Raw genomic sequence first — 26,382 nt, forward strand, 5'->3', positions numbered from 1 at the left:
GGAACCCATTTTTTGGCTCGTGTGGATCAATGTGATGGCAGAGTGGTTCTAGGTTGACAGTTGTAATGGTGGCTTTTGGATCTGGCATTTTCCAGATCATGGCAGGGCAATAGCTTCTTTGGCAATCCAGTTCTGCAGTTCTGAGAAAGTCAACCAGAATCTGTTCTACCAGCTCTCTCTACCTTACAATGTAACCTTCCCTAAAAAAAACTAGTTAGAATTTGTTATACTAAACAAAAAGAAAAAAGAAAAAAGAAAAAAAAAAAGAATACGTTATACTATCTGCTTCACCCTGACAGATCTAATAATGAAACCAAAAGCACGAGTGTCTGGCTATAATATTACATTAAGTAATTTAGACAACCACCTAAAACACCCCAAACTTGTAAAAACTGAGCTCTTCCATATTTTAAAAAAACATGAGCTAAACTTTTAAATAACCATAAAAGTAGCTTACCTTGGTAAGAAATTACCTGTACACTAAGTTGTACAGTTCCATCTGTTTTTACTCCTTGGTCAAATAAACTTCGTTCTGGATCCAGCTAAACATGGAAAATGATTAAGATTCCTTTGATTTAGTCATCAGGTTTAATACAAATGTATGTATCAAATAGGACTTAATTACTGAGGCATACTAATGAAATTATAAGAACACATCTAATTATCCAAGTTGTCATACCTTGTAATTCTTTGCCAAAATTAAACATCTTTTAACCATTGTGGTAGTAATTAAGAACAACATAAATTAACCAAATTTATTTGACATGGTGGTTTCCTCTAGCTCTGGAGTCTAATTTAGGATTTTAAATAATGTCAAATGTCAAAAGGTGACTGTTTATTCTGTAAATATATTTTAAGCAGAAGATAATGCAATATATCTGTCACGAATAAGCGAGGGTGCTTATTTAGTGGGGTGACTTATATAAATCTATTAACATTTTTTGCCATGTCCCCCTTATAATGAATGCCACACATTTAAGATCAAGGTTAACTCTAAATCTCTTGCAATGAAGTTGATAAAGTTAAGGGACTTATGACCTTATTACTTAGCCTAGCTTTGATATCTTCAATCAAAGTTCTGTATCTTTTCAGTACTCGTGTTTTGATCCTCCATGTCTCCCTCCATGTGTGAATGCATTTCACACAACAGCAACCTGATGACAAAAGGTAACTGGCTTTCAGATGTTGTCTGTCACCATTTTAAAGACAGACCTGCATTGCAATGATCTTGAATAATGTATATTCCTGTGCCTGCATTTCATGCAGCTAGAGATACAAAGCTCCTGTGACTCCCATTCCCAAGAATTCAGTCAATACTATAGTCCTGGTACAAACATGTTTTCTAGGGGCACCTGGGTGGCTCAGTGGGTTAAGCCTCTGCCTTCAGCTCAGGTCATGATCTCAGGGTTCTGAGAACCAGCCCCATGTCGGGCTCCCTGCTTGGCAGGAAGCCTGCTTCTTTCTCTCTCTCACTCCCCCTGCTTGTATTCCCTCTCTCGCTGTGTCTCTCCCTGTCAAATAAATAAATAAAACTTAAAAACAAAACATGTTTTCTAATATTAAAAATGTCATATAAAACCTACAATCTTAAGTGACTTTAGGCCCAACAACAGGATGACACAAACTATGTAACCATGCAGAAAGATAGGTCAAATATGGTAGTTTCACTCCTTAGAAGTGCGCCTGATGCTGTTACAAACTCCCCTATCTCAAGATTTCTCCTCTCTGAAGGAGACACAGGTACGATTTACTAGAAGCTACAGCATATGTAACTATGGAAGTAAACTCCCAGGTAGTACTGAATATACCACAACTAGTACACATACTCCTCAAATCAGCACAACTCCACTACTTTCCACTGGCTTTCAAGTCAGCACTCATCTGAAAATAAAAAAGCATCACCACAAGCAGCAAGCATTCTGATTCCAAGTGGATGTGGTTAACTGATGTGAGGAAGAGAAGTTGTTAATCTCGCATTTTTTTTGAGGAGAGGGAGGGAGACAGGGAGGACTGCAAAATGATGTGGATCCTAGGCTAGCCTGGAATTCTGTGATACAATCAGTTATGCGTATTTCCACTTATTCAACTAATGTTTTCTGAGAACTTGTGATGTGCCGGGTATTTCGTAAGTGATATTTTCATTTTGGGTAGTTCAGATATGCTAAGAAAGCATGTTAGAACAACAAATGCTATAGCTGAAAGGCAAGTAAGAGGTCAAGTCCAGATTTCACTTTACTTTACATATGAGAAAATCAGGTGAAGTCCAGTGATGCTGAGCTGACTTTCTTAAAAGCCTGCCTCAAATAACTGTAACAAAGAGTTTTGGAGTCACACAGGCCTGGGTTCAAATTCTACTGTACCTCTTTTTAACTATGTACTGGCAAATTGTTGATCTTTAAATCTCAGTTTCTACATCTGCAGAATGTAATTAAAAATATGCTGATTTCAAAGACTAATGTGAATTTAAAAAGAGATAATGCAGCAGTGTTCTGCAAATATTTTTTCATTCAAGGTAAACTGCCCATATAGCTCTAGTTCACCAATCTGTCATGGCTGCCTTAGACAATAATCTACAGAAGTTATTTCTCTCCTTCTGTGTTTTTGGAACATTTGAAGTTATTTTCACTTTCTGCACAACCATGCAATGAACGGCTCATATGTACAACTTTGCTCACCTAGGTGAGTATTTCTCTAAGAACAATTTATTGAGGTGAACTACTAGGTATTTCACATTTAACATTTATAGACATTAAATACCAGTTTACCTTCCAAAAAGATTGTGCTAGTTTATTCTCTCCATGAGAGAAGAAAAACTTTAAATCCTAAAATTATTAATATCAGACCCACATACATTCTCTAATTCTGGAAGAACAATATCCTTCCTTCCCCACCCCTCCGCAACATTTACTAGACTTACTGAAAGGAAAAGATAAAAGTATGGTTGAGTGGAAACTGAAAGGCACAAATTTCATTAAAACATTTCAAGGTATTCTACACCAAAATCTTATTTTAAAATAATACATATATGATAATTTGAATTTTTAAAAAACTAAGGCAAAATTCCTGTAACATGGAATAGCTATAACACAAGGCAGGTAAAGGAGAGAAGGAAAGAGCAAGACAAACCAAACAATCCAAAAGAAGACACATTATGTATTTGTATAAATTACAATGAAAACCAATATAAACTCTAGTACTTACTCATATATTCAAGAAAGGTCTAGAGAAACTCTCTGAGCAATTCTATCTAAGCTACTTTTTGTACATGAATATATTACCTTTCTTGAGCAAATACTATAAAACATGACTATGAATATGCTGTGAACATATTATTAAAATACGACTGCAGGTAAAATCCTATTGCAATACACTCCAAAAATATATACACTGGTGTTTAAGTTCTTATCCAAAATTCACTGCTGGAGCAAATAAAAATGGAAGGGAAGGTAAAAATCACGTACTCCAGTTTTCTCTTTTTAAAGATGCCGACACTAATGCACAAAGAAGCTAAAACCTAGTCAGGACACACAAGTGTGTTAGGACACACTTCAAGTTCCAAGGTCAATGTGCTTCTCACTACTTCATGTTTAGGCTCTGATTCACATTTATTTAAGCTCATTTCATATTTGTGAAAGTAAAAAGCAAGTATTTGATTCAATACTCAAGATTTTTATTTCCTAAGTAAGCTACACACATAGTGTGGAGCCTGATGCAGGGCATGAACTCGTGACCCTGAAATCAAGACCTGAGCTGAGATTAAGAGTCTGACACTTAACCCACTGAGCTACCCAGTTGCTACTAGTACTCAATCTTTTACATACAATTTTAAATGGAGGGAATTTTGCTGGAAGAACTTTTATTTTAAATGTGTAAATTCTGCAATATTGGCCAAATTTTGTTATAAAGACTATAGCTATAGAGACAAAAGGCTAACAAATAAATATTTCTGGGTGCCTGGCTGGCTTAGTAGGTAGAGCATGTGACTCTTGCCCTGGGGGTGTAAGTCCAAGTCCCAAGTTAGGTGTAGAGATTACTTAAAAATAAAATCTTTTTAAAAAAATTTCTAATGCAAACTTAAATGCTAAAATATAAATCTCAAAAGAAAAAAAAAAATTACCTGGATATCTTGCAGGCAAATTTCATGAGCATCCAAAGAACACTGTAGTCTTGGTTCTAGCAATTTCTTTAAATTGCCTATTGGCTCATTGATGTCTATAGCCTGGCTTACACATTCAGCTGGTGTGTAGGTTTGTTCCACAATACTAAATATTAAAGGATATAACGGTTAACAATTATTTCTAAAGTCTGGTTTTCAAAACTCATTTCTGCATAGACACTATTTGTAGTTGTAGGCTTATCACCAACTAGCACTGCCAAACTGAATACTAAATTGCAGAGAAATTCTTGCATGAAATTTAAAGCAACCTTGCAAATGTAATCTCCTTAGGGTTATGGTTATGTGTTTGTGTGTGTGTGTGTATATAAATAAAAATAAATACTGCATATACCATATTTATAGGGAAATATAAATATTACATTTTCAATTTATTTTGGAAAATTTTAGGCCCAAAATGGAAAATAAAGAGTCCTGTCAAATTTTGTATGCCATTTCTACTACTCAATTTCCTTTCCCAACATAAATGTACGTAATAAGGTATAAAAATATAAATTATATAAAATACTTTCTATTTAATTTAATCTGAGAACTACCAGTTATAATCAGTGCAATTCCACATTAAAAAAATATATATACTCCCTCCCAATCCCATCTTCTTTCATTTATTCTTCTCGTACCCACAGACCTGTACCCCTGGGGATAAAAATATATGTTTATAAAAAATAAAAAATTATATTAAAAATCTTTAAAAAAAAAATATATATATATATATATATACTCCTGCTTTAAAACTCTGAAGCTCTTCTATATTGTTATTTCATACTTTGAATTCTACGAAATCTTAAGTGCCCTGGGGGTAAAATCTTTGGCAAATAATTTTACATACTTTTTTCAAAATCCTTATATGGACTCAAAGAGAAAACAGACATCAAATAATATCTACTAGATTGGTGAGCTGGAAGTCAATGAAGTTTCACTGCATGTTTACTTTTAATATGATTTAATTCTCACTGTAGTTGTCAAAGACAGCACCATGTATTTAAAAATTTGTCCGTGTGCTATGGTTTAGTGCTGTGAAATGTGTAAGCCTGATGATTCACAGACCTGTACCCCTAGAGCAAATAATACATTATATGTTAATAAAAATAATTTAAAAATAAAAATTAAAAGAAATAAAAAGTTTGTCAAGTTCCATTTTCACATAAATTCCAAGTGTAATGCGATACATGTATTATATTCAATAAAGGTACACAGCCTAAATTTTTCTAATACTTCAAAAGTTTATAGTAGACCACTCATGATTAAAAACGAAAATTATTTTTAAATGATAGTAAACTATTATTACTATTATTTTTGTTAAGGTAAATTAATTGGGTCTTTTGGCTGAATATTTTTACCAAATTCTTTAGTGATAGCACAATAGGCTATAATTTTCTTTTTAACAACCATTCTTTAGAAGAAATGCCACTTGAAGATAGATTTAGAGAAAAAAAAAAGATAGATTTAGAACCTATTTTATTTGAGCTCAACATTTAAAAAATGTTTAAGTATTTTGTTGCCACCATTTAAACCTTGGGAAACTTCATGCAAAAATCTGAATTTCTCCTGAAAAACTGGATGATCTCACATCACGGGACCTAAATTCCTGCACAACTACTGTGTACTACAGCTTCACAGCTCCTTAATGGCTACTCCCCAGGTTAACACAGTAATTATGAATTTCTTACATGAGACACCTGCAAAGATTTTCTGTAAAGGGCCAAATAGTAAACACTTTAGGATATGTGTGCCATTTGTGTGTATACACAAAAATAAATATATCCACCTACGTATGTATAAACACACACGCACACGCACACGTACATATACGTATCTGATGACTGAGAGTAGATTTAGCACACTCAAACACATTGAAAAGCTCTATTAAAAATTTAAGGTTTTAAATCTCAGCTCGACTCTCCACACTCAGCATCCCTGTCAACCTTGGTGATTTTGTACATTCAACACAGAGTTATTCTAAACCTTCATTTATTCCACAGAAGTCCTCTATTATCTATGACTCTTTAGTTCCTTTTACTTTCAACATATTATCTCATCTTCTGCTTTATAGAGAAACACAGGGACCATCAGCCATCATCTTCCTCAAACTTCTTGATTCTCAAATCTCTATTTTTACCCAGACTGAGTCCCTGGATTCTGAACTCATTACCACTGCTCTCCCTCTTTAATGGAGTAATCTTCCATTACTATCCCCAAAACTAACACCTTTCACTGCACTACATACTTGGTACTGTACACATAACTACCCTTATACCTGTATGCCTCCTCAAACACAATGTGGCCTCTATAAGAGCAGGTTACTGTCTCACTTATTCACACATTCCTCAGAGTTACCAGTTTATAGCAGTTACTTACAGATATTTGTTAAATTATTTCAGGTTGTGAATTAAACTCTTTCTGAAATAAAAGTAACCAGCATGGAAGAAAGGAAAAGAATCAAACAGTGCCCTAGGGGCAGAACTATTGCAATCAATGGCTTCATCCTTATTAGCTATATTACTACCTTTAGTTTAAAACTGTCTTTCCCTCCCAGATACAAAGCAATTAAGTCAAAGGTAAAAAAACCCAATACATTATCCCACAAAATGCTGAGGTCAGTTTAAAAAAAAAACAAAAAACAAAAAACCTCCCCAAAACTATGGCTTGATTCTTAATTTTAAGTAGCTATGCTGGTAATTATAAAAGTAATAAATGCAGAAAAAAACCAACCTTTCTTCTGTGCACTCTGGTTTCTCTGTCCCATCAATCTCAATTTCTATCAGCTCCTCTGCTTCTCTTTTAGTCATGGTTGGAGTATTTCAAAAGCTCAGTCCTGCAAGAGTTAAAACTTAGGACATTTTGAAATTATCTGCATAAAGAGAAATGCTATCCAAAAAGCAGAAATCCCATTTTTAAAAAAGGAGAGGGTAAGCAGAAGAGAAAGTAATCTTCATATATGAAAGAAAATCCACAAACAATATTTTTATTAACCTAACATGACTTTTTCATCATTTCATTGTATTTACTGGGACATTCTTGCCCAAACTCTGAGTCAATATATTAATTCAAGTTACTTCAAAATCAAGCAAAAGGTATGTCAATTCTATTACAGCATTACAATCTTAATAATGGATTCAAATTAAATATTAACATGTGATGAATTATAGTTGTTCAGCTAGAAGCTGTACTTTAGGAGCAAAATTTACCGCAAAGCATTGTAATGACAGAGTGACATACAGTTAATCAGGGCTAGTATTTGTGTTACAAATTACATCTTACAAAGGCCATTACAATATTCTAAAACAGCAAAATAAAGTAACAAATCATTACAGATATACCTATTGTTGCCCTGATTACACATCAGAATTTTTTTTTATTTTTTAGATGTGGTTTTATATATTTTAAACCATTAATTTCAGTTTTTGATTCTCTCATGTAAAAATTACCTGCTGCTTTAAACTACCACTGATACAAAATTGTAATTTAAAAAATGCTAACTAATGCAAAAAATAGCTATGTATATTGGTATTTCTTTGTGGCCCTTTCTGAGGTATTAATGCTGTTGAGTTCCAGGTTGCTCTTTCTCACTGTTGGTCAATGAATTTGTCTTTGGACTCCATACATAGTCTCAGTCCAGAGAAGAATTTTCTAAGTGCCTCTGACTCTTTGACTTTTATACTTGGTATTCTATTATTTGCAAAGGAGTCTCCCAGTTACAAGATATGACAAAATGAAGACTTCCAATATTCATACCTGATAATAATAATAAAACTATTTACCTAGCACCAGGCACAAGCATTTAAATGCTTTATAATCTTTGAAACAGAACAGCCTTATTCTGAGCGCACCCTCACGTGACAGCTGTCCAGAGGCTAGTGGGGCTCAGCTGCATGTGGTTCCATGTCACACCTCAGGTGCGACAGCCGAACTACACACCATTCTAGGTGAGGCGGAACCGTGGTTTCTTCAAAGACTGGCTCTAATTTGCGAATGTACACTAGTGCAAGAACCACCACCATCTCTAACCCAGAATACTGCCGCAGCCTCCGCTAACAGGTTTTCCTATTTCTATGCCCTCATCTCCACTACAGTCCATTCTCCGTCAACACAACAGCCAGTGCAATCGAGCCTTTTTAAAAACTGAAGCTACAGCATAGCGCTCCTTTGATTTATATCAGTCATGGTGAAATCTAAAGACGTCACAGTAGTCATTAAGGCCCTGTAAGATCTACCCCCACCACACTGCTGCTCTGACTCCCACTCCTACACCAGCCTCCTTGCTAGTCCTTGAACCTCCCACCCAGGCTTTGCTCCTGCTGATCACCTCCCTGGCACCTATTTCCCTCAGCTGTCCTCTTGGCTAGATCCCTCACCTCTTTGGTGTCTGCTCAAATCTCCTTTTCCCAGCGAGGTATACCCTGACCACCCCCATTTAATTCTGTAACCGGCCTCCTCTTTACCCCTTTATTCTTGTCCACAGCACCTGTCCCTCTTGCATACTTAATCATTAATTTCTGCTTAATACTGAATACTATTATCTGCTGCTAATACTTAATCATTATCTTTCTTCCTCCAGTCTACCATCATCAAAGCATAAGACCCAAATTGTCCAAGAGTGACGTTAGGAACTTAAATCGGCTTGACAAATTAGGGACTTTGCCAGTTTCCTGAAATAAGAGAAGCTCTGCCAGGTCTCAATTTCTCAAAGGACCAAAGTCTCTAGGAGGCACAATAACCCCAAACTTGTGAATATATGAAGTTACATGGCAGAGGGGAATCAGGGTGACTAATCAGCCGATCTTAAAATAGAGATTATCCAGGACTGTCTAGCTGGACCCACCAAAATCACAAAAGTCCTTAAAAATGGAAGAGGGAATCTGAAGAGATCCAGAGTGATTCAAAGCTAGAAAGACTCAACTGGCTGTGACTGGCTTTGAAGATGGAGAGAAGGAGCCACAAGCCAAGAACACAGGCAGCCTCTAGAAGCTGAAAAAAAGAAACAGATTCTCTCCTAGAATCTTGAGAAGAAACACAGTTCTGTTAATATCTGATTTTGGCCCAGAAAGCCCATTTCAGACTTCATTTCCAGAAATGTATATAATTAATCGATGGTATATTTAAGCCACTAAATGTATAATAATTTGTTATACAGTAGTACCGGAAAACTATCTTCTTTCCCATGTTAGAAGGGCTAAAACTCTCCTTAGGTCCCACCGTCTCCAGCAGCTGAGGTTAGTCTCTAAATAGCGGGCACTTAAATCTAAACTGTCTGGTATAAACTGGTCTGATTTTCCCCCACATTATCAAGGCTGCTCTCACAGCTGCTGTATAAAAAGAAAAAACAATAAGGCGATGGGGTTCTCCGTGTGGATACACACACAACAAGCATGCACACCCAGCAGACTGCCTAGGCCCCTAAACTTTTGCTTTGGATGATGAAAGGATTAAGGACTTTTCTTGTTGACTCTGGACTAACTGAATCTTCCCTTTCCCCAGTAAAGCCTATCCCTTAACTGATGCCATATATAAAATTGTGGAATTCACACTGAGCACCATAGCAAAACAACTGATGACCCAGGAGGGACCTACCTTACAGGACAACTTGAGGATATTTGTTTATAGATGTATACAAAGTACCTGGAATGTACCTTACCCTTAGTCAGAATTCCATTAATATGTAATGAAAAAAATAAAAGCTGTAAGTGCTAGTACACGTCAGATAAAATTGGCTCCAGATGCCTTTAAGGCTTAAGCATGAAAGGGAAAACTATAAAGCTAATAGAAGAAAACGGTGGGGATTTTTTGCAGCTTAAGGACAGAAAAGGATTTCTTTTTTAAAAAATTAATTAATTAATTAATTTGTCAAAGAGAGAGAGAGAGAGAGAGAGAGCATGCACAAGCAGGCAGAGACAGAGAGAGAAGCAGGCTTCCTGCCAAGCAAGGCACCCGATGAGGGATTTGATCTCAGGACCCTGGGACTGTAACCCAAGCAGAAGGCAGCGAGCGGCTTACCCGAATAAGCCACCGAGGCATCCCTAGAAAAGGATTTCTTGAATAAAATTCCAAATATATAAACTCTAAGGACAAAAACTGGTAGATTTCATTACATAAAAATTAAGATTTATGTTCAATAGGCCACAGAGTGAAAAAACACATTTCCAATATTCAAAAGTGATAAGGGACTAAAAATTCGAATATTAGAGAATAAATTCCTACAAGTTGATAACAACCTCAAAAAAGTCAGGATAAATTAGAAAAGTAAGGCATAGGAAAAGAAAATTCACATGAAAGAAAAGCAAAACAGCTACAGATATGAAGAAATGCACGAATTCAAATCATCCCCTAAAACGCAATTTAAAACAAAGAACTCTATACTGTGTGTATTGGTGTGTATATGGCAAAAATTAGAAATCTGAATACAGAAGAGTTAGTAGGGAAATGAGGATGTAAGGCGAGTTTGTAAAAATCCTCTGCCGCTAGTGACAGGGTACAGACAAGTGTACAATTTTGGAAAACATAATCTAGCAGCACTTGCTCAACTCAAGTATGCCTGTATTTATTACCCAGCAAAACTGCCCTTAGATAAGCATTACAGACATTCTCACATTGATTAATAACAGGATGATCAGGACAGCTTTGTTGGTGATAGCTGGAAGCTGAAGCCAGTATCAGTATCCATAGTTTTTGAGAAAGGAGCACATGCTAGGAAACTTTATTACGTAGAAACAAGAAAATAATTTATACACAAACATCATAAAAATTGTTCCCTACAGGAAAAGGGAGAAACAGAGTAAGGTTTATAGCAGAAAAACACTTAAAAAGATTACTTATGGGGAATCTGGATGGCTCAGTCGGTTGGGTGGCCAACTATTGGTTTCCACTCAGATCATGATCTCAGGGTCCTGAGATGGAGCCCCACAGTAGGCTCTAGCTCAGTAAAATGTCTATTTGTGGATTCTCTCCCTCCCTGTGCCTGATCACTCCCCCTCCACCATCTCTCTCTCTCTCTCAAATGAACAAATAAATCTTAAGGAAAAAAAAACCACTTATGTTTTATTTTTAGGGCTTACACTCATCATCCACTCTTACCTCTATTACTTATTTATTTATTATTTAATTAAGTAGGCTCCATGCCCAATCTGGGGCTTGAATTCATGACCCTCAGGTCAAGAGTCACATTCTCTACCTACTGAGCCAGTAAGGTGCCCATCCATAGCCAATTTAGAAAAATTAGAAAACAAGTGAAATTTCTGGGAACTATGGAAAAATAGAAAGAGAAAGTAACCAGAAGCTGAGAAATGGACTCATAGACTTCTCAGTAGGGATAACTGTATTTGGGACTTAAAACAAGCACTAAAACAGAGATCTGTTTAAAAGAAATTTATCCTGCAATCTTCCAAAAATCCTAAAGATTAGTTGCCCACAAGGTGCCGAATGAAGCAAAACATGAGCCTTACACACTTTTGGGAGAAAAAAATCACGCTACTCGTGACCTCTGAATTGATCTTTCTCATTCTAAATCTAGTGGGGAGAAGCAGTGGGAAGAGGTTTGGGAAGTTATCCACATCTTTGGTATCAGTGCTTGAGTGGGTCTTAGCTTTTTTTCTGGAACCAATTTTTCAGAATTCTATGTCAATACTTATGAAAACAGAGACAAGAACATTATGTGGGACCTCTTCACCTAAGAGCTGCCCCTTGATGCCCTGGTTTTTCTTAGACTAAATCTTAACCCAGGGTTCAGAACACTTCACAAAAACCATACGAATTAAGTAAAAATTCCTAGAAAGGCTAGTTTTCTTAAAATACAGGTATGTTTATAACATTCTCTTTTGGAGCCACAAATTTAAGGATTGTATTTCCTCATTGGGATGCATTACTAGTTTACAGAACTTAGGACAACTTTGCCCAATGAAGGAAAATAAAGAATTCTTAAATATTAGTATGAGAGTACCTGCAGGATTGACAGCACGTTTTCCCAAGCTAACAGATACTTTTAAATATCATAAGAAATTAAAAGACATTTAAAAAAAAATAAAATCAACAATTTAAGAAACAACAAAGCACAAACATCTGTGTGTGTAGAGAGTGAGAATGAAAGTGTGAAAAAAGGTTAACACTTGGTGACCACCTCCCCCACCCCCGCCCGGGGAGGTTTTCTCTGTATAACTTGTTTTCCAGGAATGTAAATTTGAAGTTTTATAAATAAAGGTTGGAGAGAGATTTAACTCCACTGTTTTAATTTAGTATCCAGCCTCTCCCCATGGCCTCATAACTCACCTCAACTTAACAACTAGCTCCTTATTTTGATACTTCACTATATATCCCTCATGACATGCATATATGCAATTCAGGTAAAACGGCCTTATGTCCAGCTTATGTCAGAATATATCTTTAAAACAAAACAAATAAAACAAAAAAAACAAAAAAAAACAAAAAAAAAAAAAACAAGAAAAACCTTGGAAAACCTGGATCAAAACCCTGAGACAGACAAGTTAATCCCCTAAAGTTGCTTCTAAAGAGTCGGCCAATTTCTTCCTGAGCTTAAGATAACACCGTATCTAGGAATGTTATCACTGCCCAGCTCTTGGCTCCCGGGAACCGGGAATCTTTGCTCCTCCCCCGCGCCAGACCTGGAATTCCTGCTAGTGGAATTCGTTAGTGGAAAACTATTTATGAAGTGGACACTATTTCTACATCATTACTCATCATCTTGCAGGGCAATATGAGGCACTGTTATTAACACTGCTATTAATCTAGTCAAACTAGGATCCCTAAATACACTGCAAACGCGCACAAACGGCTTATCTTCCAAGGACACAAAATACTAAACACGTTGGCCAGCTCCATGAACCCATCATTTTCCCCTTCTCTTACTTCCTCGTTTCTAAAATAAACCCCTATGGGCACCCCATACATTAATAAATGGCTCCGATGCCACTGTGGGGCAGTTCTAAAAGACAGCTGGAAGTGAAGTGAGCGCGCAACGCTGAGTTGGCGACGAGACTGGTTCTGCACCTTCCTCTGAAATACTGGGGGCGTCAGGATCTCATCCCGACCGCGGACCGCGCACAGGCGAGGAGGGGACAGCAAGGAAAGGGAGCAGCGAAAGGTGACACGGGAGGCCCGGGGGCGCGCGGCTTCCCAGGGCCCCGCGCCGCGCGCCCCTCCCCTCCGCTCCCCGCACTGCCTCACCCGCCCCTCCCCACCCGGCTCCCTCAAGTCTCCACGAACGGAAATGGGAGTCACAGCGCCGGGGACCAGCGGAAACAAAACACAGAGGCGGCCGCGGGGGGGCCGCTGTGGGTGAGAAGGCCCCGGAACGAGGCCGGCCCGCGCTGGCCCGCGCTCCCTTCCTCCCCCGCGGCCGCACTCACCCGCTCCGGAATCGGCCCCGTCGCCCCCACCCGCGCTCCAGAGCCGGCTGAGAACAGCAGGGGCGCGGGCTCCACGTGCAGCGTCTCTCCCAGTTAGACCCGCAGCTCCCGCGACTCGAAGTGTGAGGCCCCTGGGCCTTTCCCGCGGAATCGGCGCTGAGAAACTCCAACCCCCCCCTCCTCCCAGGCACCCCCGGGTCCGGGACTACAACTCCCAGCAGGTTGCGCGAAACGAACGCCCGAGGCAACGGAGGCTCGCGAGGCACACTGGAACCCAACGCCCCAATCCAGCTTTGTTTTACACTCTCACTTTCCGGGCTTAATCATACACCTCAACAACCCCAGAGAACAGGATGCTGACTTGAGTCCGGGAGGACTGAACTAGGTAAAAGACCAGTCAAAGTGCGCATGCGTAAACAAACAAGCTTCCAGGAGGTAAAAAGACAGCAGGTCAAGTTGGGCGAAGGAAAGATGGCGGAGGTCTCGCCAAGAGACCCGGAAGCACTTACCCTCCACTTCCTCCTCCTGTTTGGCTTCTGTCTCACCTAGAGCCGTCCGGTCGCAGACCGCCTCCGAGACGTTTCCTGTCCGGTGAGTGTCGACCGACTGAAACGGCGGCCCATAATGCATTGCGATGGCGGGTAGGCGGGTGGGGGGCGGAGCCAGGGCCGGAAGTAGAACGGTGGCGGCCGCGGAGGCTCTGGCAGCTCCGGACTGAGTGCAAGGTGACTCGGAAGGTAGCTAGACTAGCTTGGCCTCTTGGGACGCAGATTCCAGGTTTCTTAGGAGGCCTGGGCTGCCTGTTACTTCTGTTCTTCAGGAGTATAAAGCAGCCCTTTGTCCCGGGCACCTTCACCGCCTGGCCCCGGGTCACTTTTGATCTCGCCGCTTTTAGGCCTTGAAGTTGGGGGTAGACTCGGTCTTCGGGCCTGGCAATAGTTGCTCTGAGGCAACCCTGGGTGGTACGGGAGGCAGGGAGGCCAGGGATTCCTGGGCACCCGGCCCAGCCGGGGCAGCCCAAGGTCATTCCCTCAGGGCCGGTCTGCAGCCGGGCCTGCCCTGCTGGGGAGTGCGGGAAATGTTGCCCCACGATGTAAAGCGGAATGTGCACCGTAAGAGGGAAATGGGTGGTAGTCCTCTTTAACCAGTTTGCACCTGCCTGAAAATGCTGATTGTGCAGCTTTGTTTTCCGCTCTCGCTTTCCAGCACAGGCCTGCACCTCAACGCCAAGAAACAGGATGCCGACTGGGGATCAGGGGGGTGCTTGAGCTAGGGGTGAGGCCGCAGTTCGCAGGCGGGACAGAACCGGGTTTCCAGCAAGGGGGAAGAGAACGGGTCGGGCTAGGCGGGTTGTGGATTGACCTCAGAGATATGCACGGAAGAGGCGGTGAGAGGACTAACCTATGGCTGGCCGGTCCGCCGTCTCGGTCAGCTGCAGAACCGGGCGCTTTCACCACAGGTTCTCTGCGCATGTGTGCCCTTTTTTGCTGTTGCCTTCTCCAGTCTTCCTGTGTCAAATCCGTGTCACCGGTTCTCGTGGCATCCCATAGTGCTTGAATAGAGAACGTACCGCAGTTTGTATTTTACACCTAGTTGTGTAATAACGTGTTTTCTGCGTGACGGGACTGATGGTGGACACTCCTACGTTAATCAGCGGGAAAAAAAGGGAATAAAAAAGGAACAAGTTTTTTTTTTTTTTTTTTTTTTTTGTATTTATTTGTCAAGAGAAATTTCTGCGTGACGGGAACAGGCTCCCTGCTGAGACAGCCCGATGCGGGTCGATCAGACCCCGAGGAAAAAAAGGGGAATAAACTGAGCCACCCAGGCGTCCTTTTTTTTTTTTAAGGAACAAGTTTTGATAGTGAGATTATTTATTTATTTTTTAGACAAGTCGAATTTGAGGATTTATGAAGGGAAGAGACAGGCCAAGATTAGAGTTGTGATTTGGGAGCCATTACTACTTAGATGGTGATAGAGGGGTGCCCGGCTAGTTCAGTCCGTGGAGCAACTCGTCATCTCCTGGTGTGGCGTTCAGCCCACACGTTGGGTATAGAACTTACTTTAAAAAAAAAAAAAAAACAGTAGTGATGGACATTGAAAAAATGAAAATGGGTTTTACCTAGTAGGAATGACACAATTTTTGCAAGAGTCAGAGCAAATTAACTGGGAAAATGGGCAATGTAATCATTTTTCTTAGACGTAGTTTTATTATCTGTAAGATCAGACCACTTTCCTCTGGTTCTTAACAGTATCACCCACCCGTACGAGGAGAGAATATATATGGAAGTATTCCACAAAGTATTTTGGGCTGAAGTGACCTTACTGATGACTGTTCGTATGTCTTAAGATTCCAGAGGGGAGAATGTACCGTGAAGCACAATTTTTATAAAATAGGTCTGTGTCCAGTCAGATTCTACTGTGTAACCTTGTGCCACATACTTAATCTCTAAGCCTTAGTTTCTGTGTATGTAAAATGGAGATGATAATAAGTAGCACTTTAAGGTTATTTGTTGTTTGCTTGGAGTCTTAAGTATTTTTCTTTGATGAGGTGTAAGTGATATATGGTGAATTCTATAATTTCTTCAGATACTTGGCTTTCATCCTGGTAGGTGAAGGATATTTTGTTTACTATGGGGGTTCTTTTGGTATTCTTTTTTTCCCCCCAAATTTTTATTTAAATTCCGGTTAACATAACAGTTCAATAGTGGTTTCAGTGATTTATCACTTTCATACAACCTAGTACTTACTATAACAAGTGCCCTCCATATTACCCATCACCCATCTAGCCTTTCCCCCCACCCAACAACCTGAATCAACCCTCAGTTTGTTCTCTCCTTTACCCACTAGGGGCCAGCAACACCCAAGTCAGGACAACCAAAACTCAAATATCTCTTGCCGGATACTGCCACCCCTACTCAAGAACGACTGTGTTACTGTACAGTCTTCTTAATGCTTCTTAAACTCTTAGTGGTAGAGGATCATTTTTCCCCCAACCCTTGCAGCTACTTTGGAAGAATAAAGTAAAAATGAGTTACTGAAAAAATGAGGTGAAAGACAGTAGGGCGAAGACCCACAGAATACAAACTGATTTATTATTCAGCAAATATATATTACTATGTCAAATTGCTCTGTAAGTTTACGTAATATTTCTTATACCACTGCTGGTCCACAGACTATGATTTGAGCACTTAGCATTCCGTGAGTTCTGGTACGATTTACGATTGAGTTCTGTAGCAGTTAATGGAGTTAGATTCCCACTATATGATATATTTAGAGGTGTTTTTATTTTATATATATATATATATATATATATATATATATATACACACACACACACACACACACATATATATAAAGTATACGTATTTTAAACTATATTAACATTCCGGTGCTTGTTTTCAATAACAGAATCACCATGATTCTTCAAAGGCTCTTCGGGTTGTCCTCTCTCATTCGGTCTGCGGTCTCAGTTCATTTGAGGAGGAACATTGGTGTTACAGCAGTGGCATTTAATAAGGAACTTGATCCTGTACAGAAACTCTTCGTGGACAAGATTAGAGAATACAGAACTAAACGACAGTAAGTGGGTAGATAATCACCCATGGTGTAAATATAAATATTCAAAGTGTGTAAGTTTTGAGATGGGGGAAAAAATTACTTGGTGTTTGAAAGTGTCTAAGATCTGGGGCGCCTGGGTGGCTCAGTGGTTTGGGCTGCTGCCTTCGGCTCGGGTCATGATCTCAGGGTCCTGGGATCTAGCCCTGCATCGGGCTCTCTGCTCCGCAGGAAGCCTGCTTCTCTCTCTCTCTCTCTCTCTCTCTCTCTCTCTGCCTGCCTCTCTGCCTACTTGTGATCTCTGTCTGTCAAATAAATAAATAAAATCTTTAAAAAAAAAAAAAAAGTGTCTAAGATCTTCCCTGAGCTGATCTGTGACAAAGAAGTTCACTAGATGCTCTAAAAGAAGATAAAAATCTCAGTTTTTAAGTCCCAAATTTTATTTTCTTTATATAGGTCCCAAGGGACCCATATGATCTATTGTCATTTTAACCATATATTATATATATATTTATATATATATTTTTTAACCATATATTATATATTATAATGTTATTTATTATACACTGGAGTCAATGCTTAGAAGTACATGAGATCTTGGAAATCATTTACGAACCATATTTCAGAAAACTAAGTCCCTTAGACATTAATTAGTCTAAAGTCATAAAAACTTATAGGAAGAAAAACATTATCAAAATATTCTAACTCTCGATTTAGTGGTCTTTCTGTGACATCATGATTTGGGGGGAATGTATGAACACAGCATTTTTCTCTTTAATGCTATTTCCATCGTACTGTATCTCTGGGAAGGTCAAAGGACAAAAGACTCTGAAATGGCTTAAAGCAAGTCCAGGATAAACACAATTATATCACACAGTTTTGGAGACGAAAGATGACCTTAGCCATCAAATTCAACCCCCAAGTGTTGGGAAAAGTGACATATATCAGTTCACTGTTCTGTTTTACTTAGTTGTCTAGCATGTGCAAAGCACTGAGCTATTAAGGGCCAGGGCAGGGGGCAGAGCACAGAAAGAAGCCATATTGCATTTTTTTTTTTTTTAAGATTTTTATTTATTTATCAGAGAGAGAGAGAGAGAGAGCGAGCACAGGCAGACAGAAGGCAGACAGAGGCAGAGGGAGAAGCAGGCTCCCCGCCGAGCAAGGAGCCCGATGTGGGACTCGATCCCAGGACGCCGGGATCATGACCTGAGCCGAAGGCAGCTGCTTAACCAACTGAGCCACCCAGGCGTCCCCCATATTGCATTTTTATATATTCTTGAAGTTTGATAGGTGTAGAAAGCTTATAGGCATATGTATATTAATATATAAAGTAAAATGGATTAGATCTAAGGTAGTGACACAGTCTGTGTTTGGGGAGTTCACAAGAAGGAATGCTCCTTTATAGCTAGAGGCATTCTGCAAGGTAGGTTGCAAGAGTGATTGTTTTATCTTAGCTTTGAAAGCTCTGTTGGGGGTCCTTTTTCCTTTTTGAGAATAGGGATAACTACGGATCATCATCTCAGTTTTAAAAAAGTGAAGAATTTACTTACATGATTCTGCTTATAGCTTGAAAGTGTTCTCGAACCCATGGAAGTTATGGTAAATTTCCATAACTAAGGGTCTCATCCAGCTTATGAACAATTGGTGTGAAGGTCGGACAGATAAATGGGAGTGGGAGGAGGATCTTTTAGGAGGAAAGAATGGTGAGCTAAGGCATGACAACTTGAAACCACAAAGTATATTTGTAAAATTGCATCATGCCATTTCCCAGGACTGTAGACTGTATGAGGAGTGTAGGGAGCAGAAAGAAGAGGAATGGGATCGAAATGAGGGGATTTTGAGAGGCCTTGACTGTAGATGGGCAATTAAGGTAGTATATGATAAGCATTTATGAGCAATTAAAGGTTTTTGAGTGGGATGGTGGGATAGAATTCTATCAGGATGGCAATTTCAATCACAGTGTTAGAACAATTGAATAGAAAAGGAAGACAGGCATGGTAGGAAAGTTTAATAATTCAAGCATTAGTTGATGAGAATTTTATTTTCATAGCAGTGCAAATATAAAAGTGACAGTCAAGACATTGAGAGACTGAGAACTGGTCTTTATTACCTAGTGGAGAGACAGAGAAGAGGGATCAGTTCAGGAACTCTGAGATTTTGAGACAGGGCAACTAACAAAAAGGTTTTGTCCTTAGCAGAACGAAGGAGAGAGAGAGCAAAGGGATTAAAGTAAATTCTGACAACAATCTTACAGATCTTATCCCCATCTTATATTTGGGAAAAGCAAGGCGAAAAGTTTAGAATTTCTCTAAAATCACACTGTTCAGTAAGCAGATTTGCAGGGCTGGTTGGGGAATGTGTCTCCTGTCCAGAGGTAATGTCTTAGTATAGGTGCTGTGTATACTTAAACTGTCCAATAAGTCAGTCTTGAGGTGGACTCTTTATTTTATTTCTTTCAAAGTAAGCTTTATGTCCAACATGGGGCTTGAACTCAGGGCCCTCAAGAGTTTCATGCTCTAGCCACTGAGTCAGCCAGGTACCCCTGAGATGTACTCTTAATCTAAGGAGCCTATAATTCATTCATTTGTGCATATGGTGTGGAGAAATGTTCTGCTCATAGAGTCTTGCCTGGAATGCAGCTCTGACACTTCCTAGCTCTGTGATCTTTGGCACGTTTATTTAATCTCTATATTTTATTCATATGTAAAATGGGGATGATGACAACTGTTTCATAAGATGTTACAAAAATTTAGTGACTCTTGTCCTGGTCACTATGCTAGGTTCTGGGGCTGTAATAAGGTGGTGTGGGAGACATACTCCATGGAGGAGGTAGGTGATATCTGGGTGATACCTATCTTCCTTACTATAAGAGTATACATACTAAAGTTAAAATAGCCATCTGTCAGTAACCAGTATATTGATGAGACTGGCTGGATTCTCTTAAAACAGTTTCTTTTTCTTTTTCTTTTTTTTTCCCTTAAGGCAATTTCTAAACTTGTAGCTCCCAGAGCTGGAAGACAATCATTAAAAGTATCTGATTGAAGGCTCTATCTAGACCTCCACTATTCACATGTGACTATTGAAATCTAATTAAGTATAAATAAAAATTCAGTTCCTCAGTCACTTTAGTCACATTTCTAGTGCTCACTAGCCAGATTTTGTTAGTAGCTACCTTATGAGAGCATAGATACAGAGCATTTCTGTCATTATAGAAAGTTCTGTTGCATCTGCTGATCTAGAAGAAAATGGGGTCCATGACAACCAACATCATTAACAAGTTCATCATAGTCATGTGAAAATATTATTACCCTTAATAATTTCACTTGTAAAGTTTTGTTTATTGTTCATTGGTAGGTGGCAGTAACATGACAAACACAGAATTAATGCGAAGAATTATTAGATCTGATTAGCCCCACTGCTGGTCCATGATGCTATATTTATCTTCCCAAAGCACAACTTGAATATAATTTGATTGCCTAGTAAATAAAATACAAAGTCCCAGACTTAACATTCCAGGCCTCTCGTGACCTGGGTCCTGCTGGCATTTTCATCTAGATGACTTAGATTTTCCATATACGGCTAGTTCTTTATTACCTCCTTATCTTTGCTTTTTCGGTCTTAGAATGTATGAAATAAAAATCTGACTCAAATGCATGGTTTGTCACAAATGCCACCTTTTTAAAATGTAATTTTTCCTAATTAGCAAAAGCGCACTGTCCTCAACTTGAGTAGCTGTTTGATAAACTGTGTCTTTGAAGCTTATCAATAACTCTTGTAGCACAAATGTTTGCATAAACATGTTATTTTTTTTTTTCTAAGTAGCAAAGTCACTGAGAGTAGGAAATTTCGGCTTCTTTGTTAGGCCCATGGGATAGAGACTTAAAGTTACTAAGATCTTTTAGAAGCCATTTAGTGGTGGCTGTTTTTTTTTTTTTTTTTTTTTTAAGATCTATTTATTTATTTGACACACAGAGAAATCACAAGTAGGCAGAGAGGCAGGCGGGAGGGGTGGGGGAAGCAGGCTCTCTGCCGGGCAGAGAGTCCAATGTGGGACTCGATCTCACGACCCTGAGATCATGACCTGAGCTGAAGGCAGAGGCTTAACCCACTGAGCCATCCAGGGGCCCAGTGGTGGCTGATTTAAATAAGGTTATAAAAATAGGTAACACTTCTTGACCACTGTCACCTCTCTGTGTGCCAGGTACTGTGTTAAGTGGTACATGTGCATTATCTCTATAATTCTCATAACACCACCATTAGGTAGGACCTTTAGTTTTAGATGTGGAACATTTAGAGTGCTTCATGCCTTGCTTGGGTTTTTGCAGTTTTAATACATTGTAGGGCTAACATTCAAGCAGAAGCAGTCATTGACTCTAAGAGCCCATGGATTTAGCCATCATATCTTCCTGCAGCTTAGTCCTCAAGAGATTCTGACTTAATAAACATCCTTGATACTCCAGACCTTGCATGTTAGAAGTTTAAAGTTGCCTCATTTATGTGAAACGTTATTAAAAAAGTTTGAGTTGAAATTCAAATGGATACACTTTTTTTCAGAAAGAGTATTTTTCCCATGTGAATACTTTTGAAAAGATATATTGAAACTTGATGGTGAAAAGTAATTTTGTTTTTGTAAACTAGTGCATGAGTTTTTACCTGCTCATTTATACCACAGGGCATCTGGAGGACCGGTTGACACTGGCCCAGAATACCAGCAAGACCTAGAGAGGGAACTTTTTAAGCTTAAGCAGATGTATGGTAAAGCAGACATGAATACATTCCCGGACTTCAAATTTGAAGGTAAGTGTCTTTAAACATGAATTCAGTCTTATGAGAGGTTATTTTAAGTTGAGCATATTTCTACTTTATACTTACTTGGATTGTTCAGATGATTAAATGACAATCACACATAAATTTACTGGGACAGTGATATTTGCATGAGAAGCTCTGGTGTAAATGTTTGCCATTGGTTTTGGAGATCATATAACAGGTGGTGGTGGGGATCTGAAATAAAACTCCCTGATCTTGAGTCTTAACAAGATCATCTATGAGGTGTGTGATCTCGGATAGTTAACTGGTGACTGTTCTCACCTGATATTTAAGGAGAATTATGTATTCTTTGTGGTTGTAATTAAATGACATAATATATGTGAAATCAGGGATGCCTGGGTGGCTCAGTTGGTTAAGCAGCTGCTTTCGGCTCAGGTCGTGATCCCAGCGTCCTGGGATCGAGTCCCGCATCGGGTTCCTTGCTCAGTAGGGAGCCTGCTTCTCCCTCTGCCTCTGCCTGGCATTCTGTCTGCCTGTGCTCGCGCTCTCTCTCTCTCTCTCTCTCTCTCTGATAAATAAATAAAATCTTTATTAAAAAAAAAATATATGTGAAATCAGTTAATAGAGAGCCTGATTTATAGTAAGTGCTAAATAAACCTTTAGCAATTGTTATGTTTCCATGTAGGTGTTTAAAAACAGTATTCACTAAAAAAAAAAAATCAGAAGATTGATGAATTAAAGATTTCTAGATAATGCATCTTACTGCAATATGGCTAAGTTTGAACCTTCTTTTTTTTTTTTTAGATCCTAAATTTGAAGTCATTGAAAAACCGCAGTCTTGAAGAAATAATGTAAAATTTATTCGAAAATTTGTTCTAGATTAGTTGTACAACTGGATCAGAATAAACATACATTTCTCAACTGTCAAATGTTCTTTTAATTCTGATTCCAAATAAATTATTTGGTGATGTTGGGTGTGCAGTTGAGTATATTGAATTCTGTGTCTCGGCATCATTGTTAAATCCTCCCATTGGTTATCATGAATCAGATGGAGACTTTGGATAAACTGGCTAGAACTTGCCCATAACCCACCAGACTCTTCTCAGTGTGCAGGGCTACCTTTTTAGTCCTGGAAACTTACTTTTTTTTTTTTTTTTTTTTTTTGCAACTTCTAGGATTTTATTAACATGAGTTTTTAAAAACAAGTATCCATATCTGTGTGGGGGTGACGATGGGAGAGGAGGGGTTGGGGGAGGAAGAAGAGGGGAAGGGAAGACAAGGCAGGGTACAGCAGGGGGAAGGAATTCTCCTCTACTGGTAATAAAGCTCCAGGTTCATCCCATCGTGGATTTCATAGTCCCCCAGAGACACGTGGTCCTTAAAAATCGTGTACCACTTCTTCAGGACGATCTTGTTCCAACGGGTGCCAGTTTGGGCTGCGATCAGCTTCTTAAGGTCCCCGATGGTGTCATCAGTGTTGCACTTAATGCGGACCTTCTTCCCTAGACGGTCGTTGCAAACAACCTCGATCATCCAGTCTGGAGCTACACACGGTGTGGGGTGGAAGGCAGCAGAGTCAGGACTTCAGGGGTCTCCAAAGACCCAAGATTCCTGATTTGAGTCTTATGTTTACCCCTCAACCTCCCAGATCGAGTCCTTCCGGGCCTCAACTCCTGGGAGGGCGGACCCCAGGCAGCCGCGCCTCCCCACTCAGGTCGCCTGAAGGCTCCGCCTCGACTCCGGACCTCTCTACGCGGCCCCTCTCCTCGAAACGCCTGGAACCAGCAGAACCTCAGACACCCTGAGCTAAGGAATGTTTGCTGCAGAAGCATGTTCTATCCACTCCCAGAATATAAAGAAATGGCTTACAAATCTTTATCATCGCTTTCCCAGGAAACTCAAGTTAAGTTTGAATATACACAGGAACATCCATTGTGTTTTAACTACCATCTCATCAAATGTTAACTGCTTTTATCCTAATAGCCCAGGTCCCTCCTCTTCCCCTGCAGTTTATGATCAGAGGCTACTACTGTGCTCTCCAGACAGAGGAAGGAAAGTTGAGACAGGGTAGGTGTTCTACAAAGGAACCTCCTTTGAAAGATGAAGCCATATGGTGTGATTTTACCCAGGTGATGGAAGAGCCAGCAAATAATGTACCAGATAGGTGCCGTAGCAGGCACATCAAAATTCTGGTTACTGGAGATAGCTCTTAAGGAGATTATTTTTCTTAAGAAGGAAACTGCTGTGTCTTTTCACACCTGACAAACTGACTTCTGTCAATAAGTATGGATGTTAATAAACCTTTACAGATTTTTTTTTTTAAATGAAGTCCTAAAACAGCTTTCTTAATGCATTTTAGCTCATATCAAAAGAGGAATAGATTTTTACTGTGGTGTGCCATTCTAGCTGAAATCAAACCCACTTAGAAATACCGTTCCCAAAAGACTTCTGTAACCATATCCTAATAATACAGCTGTGATTATATGAGTAAGATGTGCAGAGTTTAGAATTGGGAAGGGTAAAGCAGTAGGAAGAAACGGCCCAGTTTCTTCAAATGATGGTAAGCAGTGACTGTTCCCTGGAACTATTTTTATTTAACTAGTTGTAGACATTGAAATAGTGTTTGGTTATGGTATTATTTAAAAGTAATTGAGGAAGTCTAGTTGCTCAGGTTCTTTCTCTAACCTCCCCTGAAGCAACTCCCAACCACCTGTGGCAGGCGGGCTGCCTTGGGGTCCACGGTGCAATTGCTGGTCTAGAGAAGGGCCTGACCCTTGTCAGCACAGCCTTCCCCTCCCTTCTTATTCCCTTATTTCCCCCACTCAGTTTAGTTGAATTGGACCTTTTATCATTTCACATCTACTGTCTCATAACACTTTAAAAAAATCTGTCTTGCAACTATTTGGAGTTTGCTGGAACATCCCAGTCTTCATTCATTCTGTAAACAATAAGGATTGTATTTATGACTGATTACAAGAACACTGTATTAAGTACCTCATGCCCTACATCTCTGGGCATTTATTACTGACTTTTGACCAGGGAAGTGATCTTTTTTTCAGCTGGATGTTAAAGCCCTCATCTTCTTCAGAGCCCCTTCCTCTTTCTGATGAGGCTGCCCCAACTGTGCAACTCCAGCCTTTCTCTGCCTTTACAGTCTGCCAGTGCACTTTTTATCCTGAACTTAACACCTTAGATGGTTGTTAAAAACGATCTCAACCTACTACGTTTCCATATTGAAAATGGTTTTTTCTCCTATGCCTGGTGTTCCAGGTTGAACTGCATTTCCCTAAAATTCATTTGTGGAAATCCTAACCCCCAGAACTTTACAATGTGGTTGTATTTGGGGACAGGACTTTTAACAAGGAATAAGTTAAAATTGGGTCTTTAGGGTGGGCCTGAATCCAGTCTGGCCAGTATCCTTATAAGAGGAGGAAATGGAGTTGAAAGTTGAGAGCTCGAAAGGGTCATAACATCTGTTACATTCAATAATAATAACCAAAGAGGGCTTCTGTTTCAGGTGATTTTTACTTAAATCATTTAGTGTAGGATTTTTTGGTTTTGGCGATTACTAGTTCTCCTTTGCTGCCCTTGCTGTCGCAGGCCTATAAATGTTGGGTGCTGTGTGTATAAGTTCTTGGAGGGGGGCGGCTCTGTGTGCTGGGAGGTCTTCCCATTGCACAGATTACCCTAAGTGGGAGGTCTACTCCAACTGCTCCTTCTCTTCCAGACTCCTCTCTGTTCCCATCCCGGTCCAACTTGTTTCAGATGTCCTGCCCCAGTAAGACACTGGCAGGAGGCCCAAGGCCTGCTACTTTCAATGATGCCCAGATGACCATGGGAAATTCATCTATCTTTGCCCCAAGAAATCATGGGGAAATCGGTGCTTCACCGTTCCCCTTTCTATCTTCATGTCTTTTTCCAACTCTTTCTCCCTGCTCAAATAGCTATTTCCTTCTTGGCAACTGCCTTCAGTTTTTCTAAGCGATTCTCTTTAAAATTCCCCGTACTTGGGGATGAGTTGGCTAATAGAATGCACAACTTGGACAAATTCATTTTGTCTCACAGTTTGGACAATTCAGTCTCTCTCAGTTCCTCCCCACCCTCAATCTGTCCATTCGAGCTTGTGTCGTAGGGTAAAAGGGAGAGGACTGGGGTAATGATTTCAGGGTAGCACCATTATCTTCATGAACATCCAAGGGGGTATCTGTACTTAAATAGTTTTTGGTTTAGGAGGTACTTATCTTCAGCCTTGGGGCAACAGAAGATGGCCTAATCAACATTCTGTTAACACAAACGTATCCTGTCTTTATGTATAATGCTTTTTCTCATGTTCTTCGCTATACGTTATCCTAAAATATAAGAAAAACAATTTTCTTGACATATAGTAACTTTAATATAATTTTTGTTAGTTAAATATTTGGAAAGAAATTGAGTTTGAGAATTGAAAGTCACCTGGCAAGGTCAGAAATCCAACCACGTATCTTAGGAAGCTTCAGTTTTTACCCCATCTTTAGGAAGCACTTGTAAGTA

At 39.6% G+C, this 26,382-nt stretch overlaps 3 protein-coding genes across 5 annotated transcripts in view; 1 reads left to right on the plus strand and 2 right to left on the minus strand.

Moving 5' to 3' along the window:
• The window catches only part of GABPA (GA binding protein transcription factor subunit alpha), a 33,507-nt gene extending 19,689 nt beyond the window's left edge, over positions 1-13,818 (minus strand). Inside the window, 4 exon segments of the mRNA XM_045085184.1 lie at positions 458-542; positions 4,118-4,262; positions 6,887-6,989; positions 13,531-13,818. Coding sequence (XP_044941119.1) covers positions 458-542; positions 4,118-4,262; positions 6,887-6,963 — 307 coding nt within the window. The 5' untranslated portion in view covers positions 6,964-6,989; positions 13,531-13,818.
• A 170-nt stretch (positions 13,819-13,988) lies between these two features.
• Positions 13,989-22,833, plus strand: ATP5PF (ATP synthase peripheral stalk subunit F6). Of its 3 annotated transcripts, none has more exons than XM_004757445.3 (4): positions 13,989-14,121; positions 16,939-17,109; positions 21,758-21,882; positions 22,657-22,833. In XM_004757445.3, the coding sequence occupies exons 2-4, from the start codon at positions 16,946-16,948 to the stop codon at positions 22,692-22,694; spliced, it is 327 nt and encodes a 108-aa protein (XP_004757502.1). In that variant the 5' UTR covers positions 13,989-14,121; positions 16,939-16,945; the 3' UTR covers positions 22,695-22,833. The 3 variants fall into 3 exon arrangements, with proteins under 3 accessions (XP_004757502.1, XP_004757501.1, XP_004757503.1); XM_004757444.3 differs by lacking the exon at positions 13,989-14,121 and adding an exon at positions 14,140-14,267; XM_004757446.3 differs by lacking the exon at positions 13,989-14,121 and adding an exon at positions 14,145-14,255.
• A 184-nt stretch (positions 22,834-23,017) lies between these two features.
• LOC101677971 (ubiquitin-like protein 5) lies at positions 23,018-23,699 on the minus strand. The gene is made up of 2 exons (XM_004757439.3): positions 23,618-23,699; positions 23,018-23,396 (listed from the first exon to the last, which is right to left on the minus strand). The coding sequence occupies exons 1-2, from the start codon at positions 23,682-23,684 to the stop codon at positions 23,164-23,166; spliced, it is 300 nt and encodes a 99-aa protein (XP_004757496.1). The 5' UTR covers positions 23,685-23,699; the 3' UTR covers positions 23,018-23,163.
• Between the last annotated feature and the right edge of the window lie 2,683 nt (positions 23,700-26,382).

This window comes from Mustela putorius, unplaced genomic scaffold, assembly GCF_011764305.1.
Source record: "Mustela putorius furo isolate JIRA1106 unplaced genomic scaffold, ASM1176430v1.1 tig00000832_pilon_pilon_pilon, whole genome shotgun sequence".
Taxonomy (NCBI): domain Eukaryota; kingdom Metazoa; phylum Chordata; class Mammalia; order Carnivora; family Mustelidae; genus Mustela; species Mustela putorius.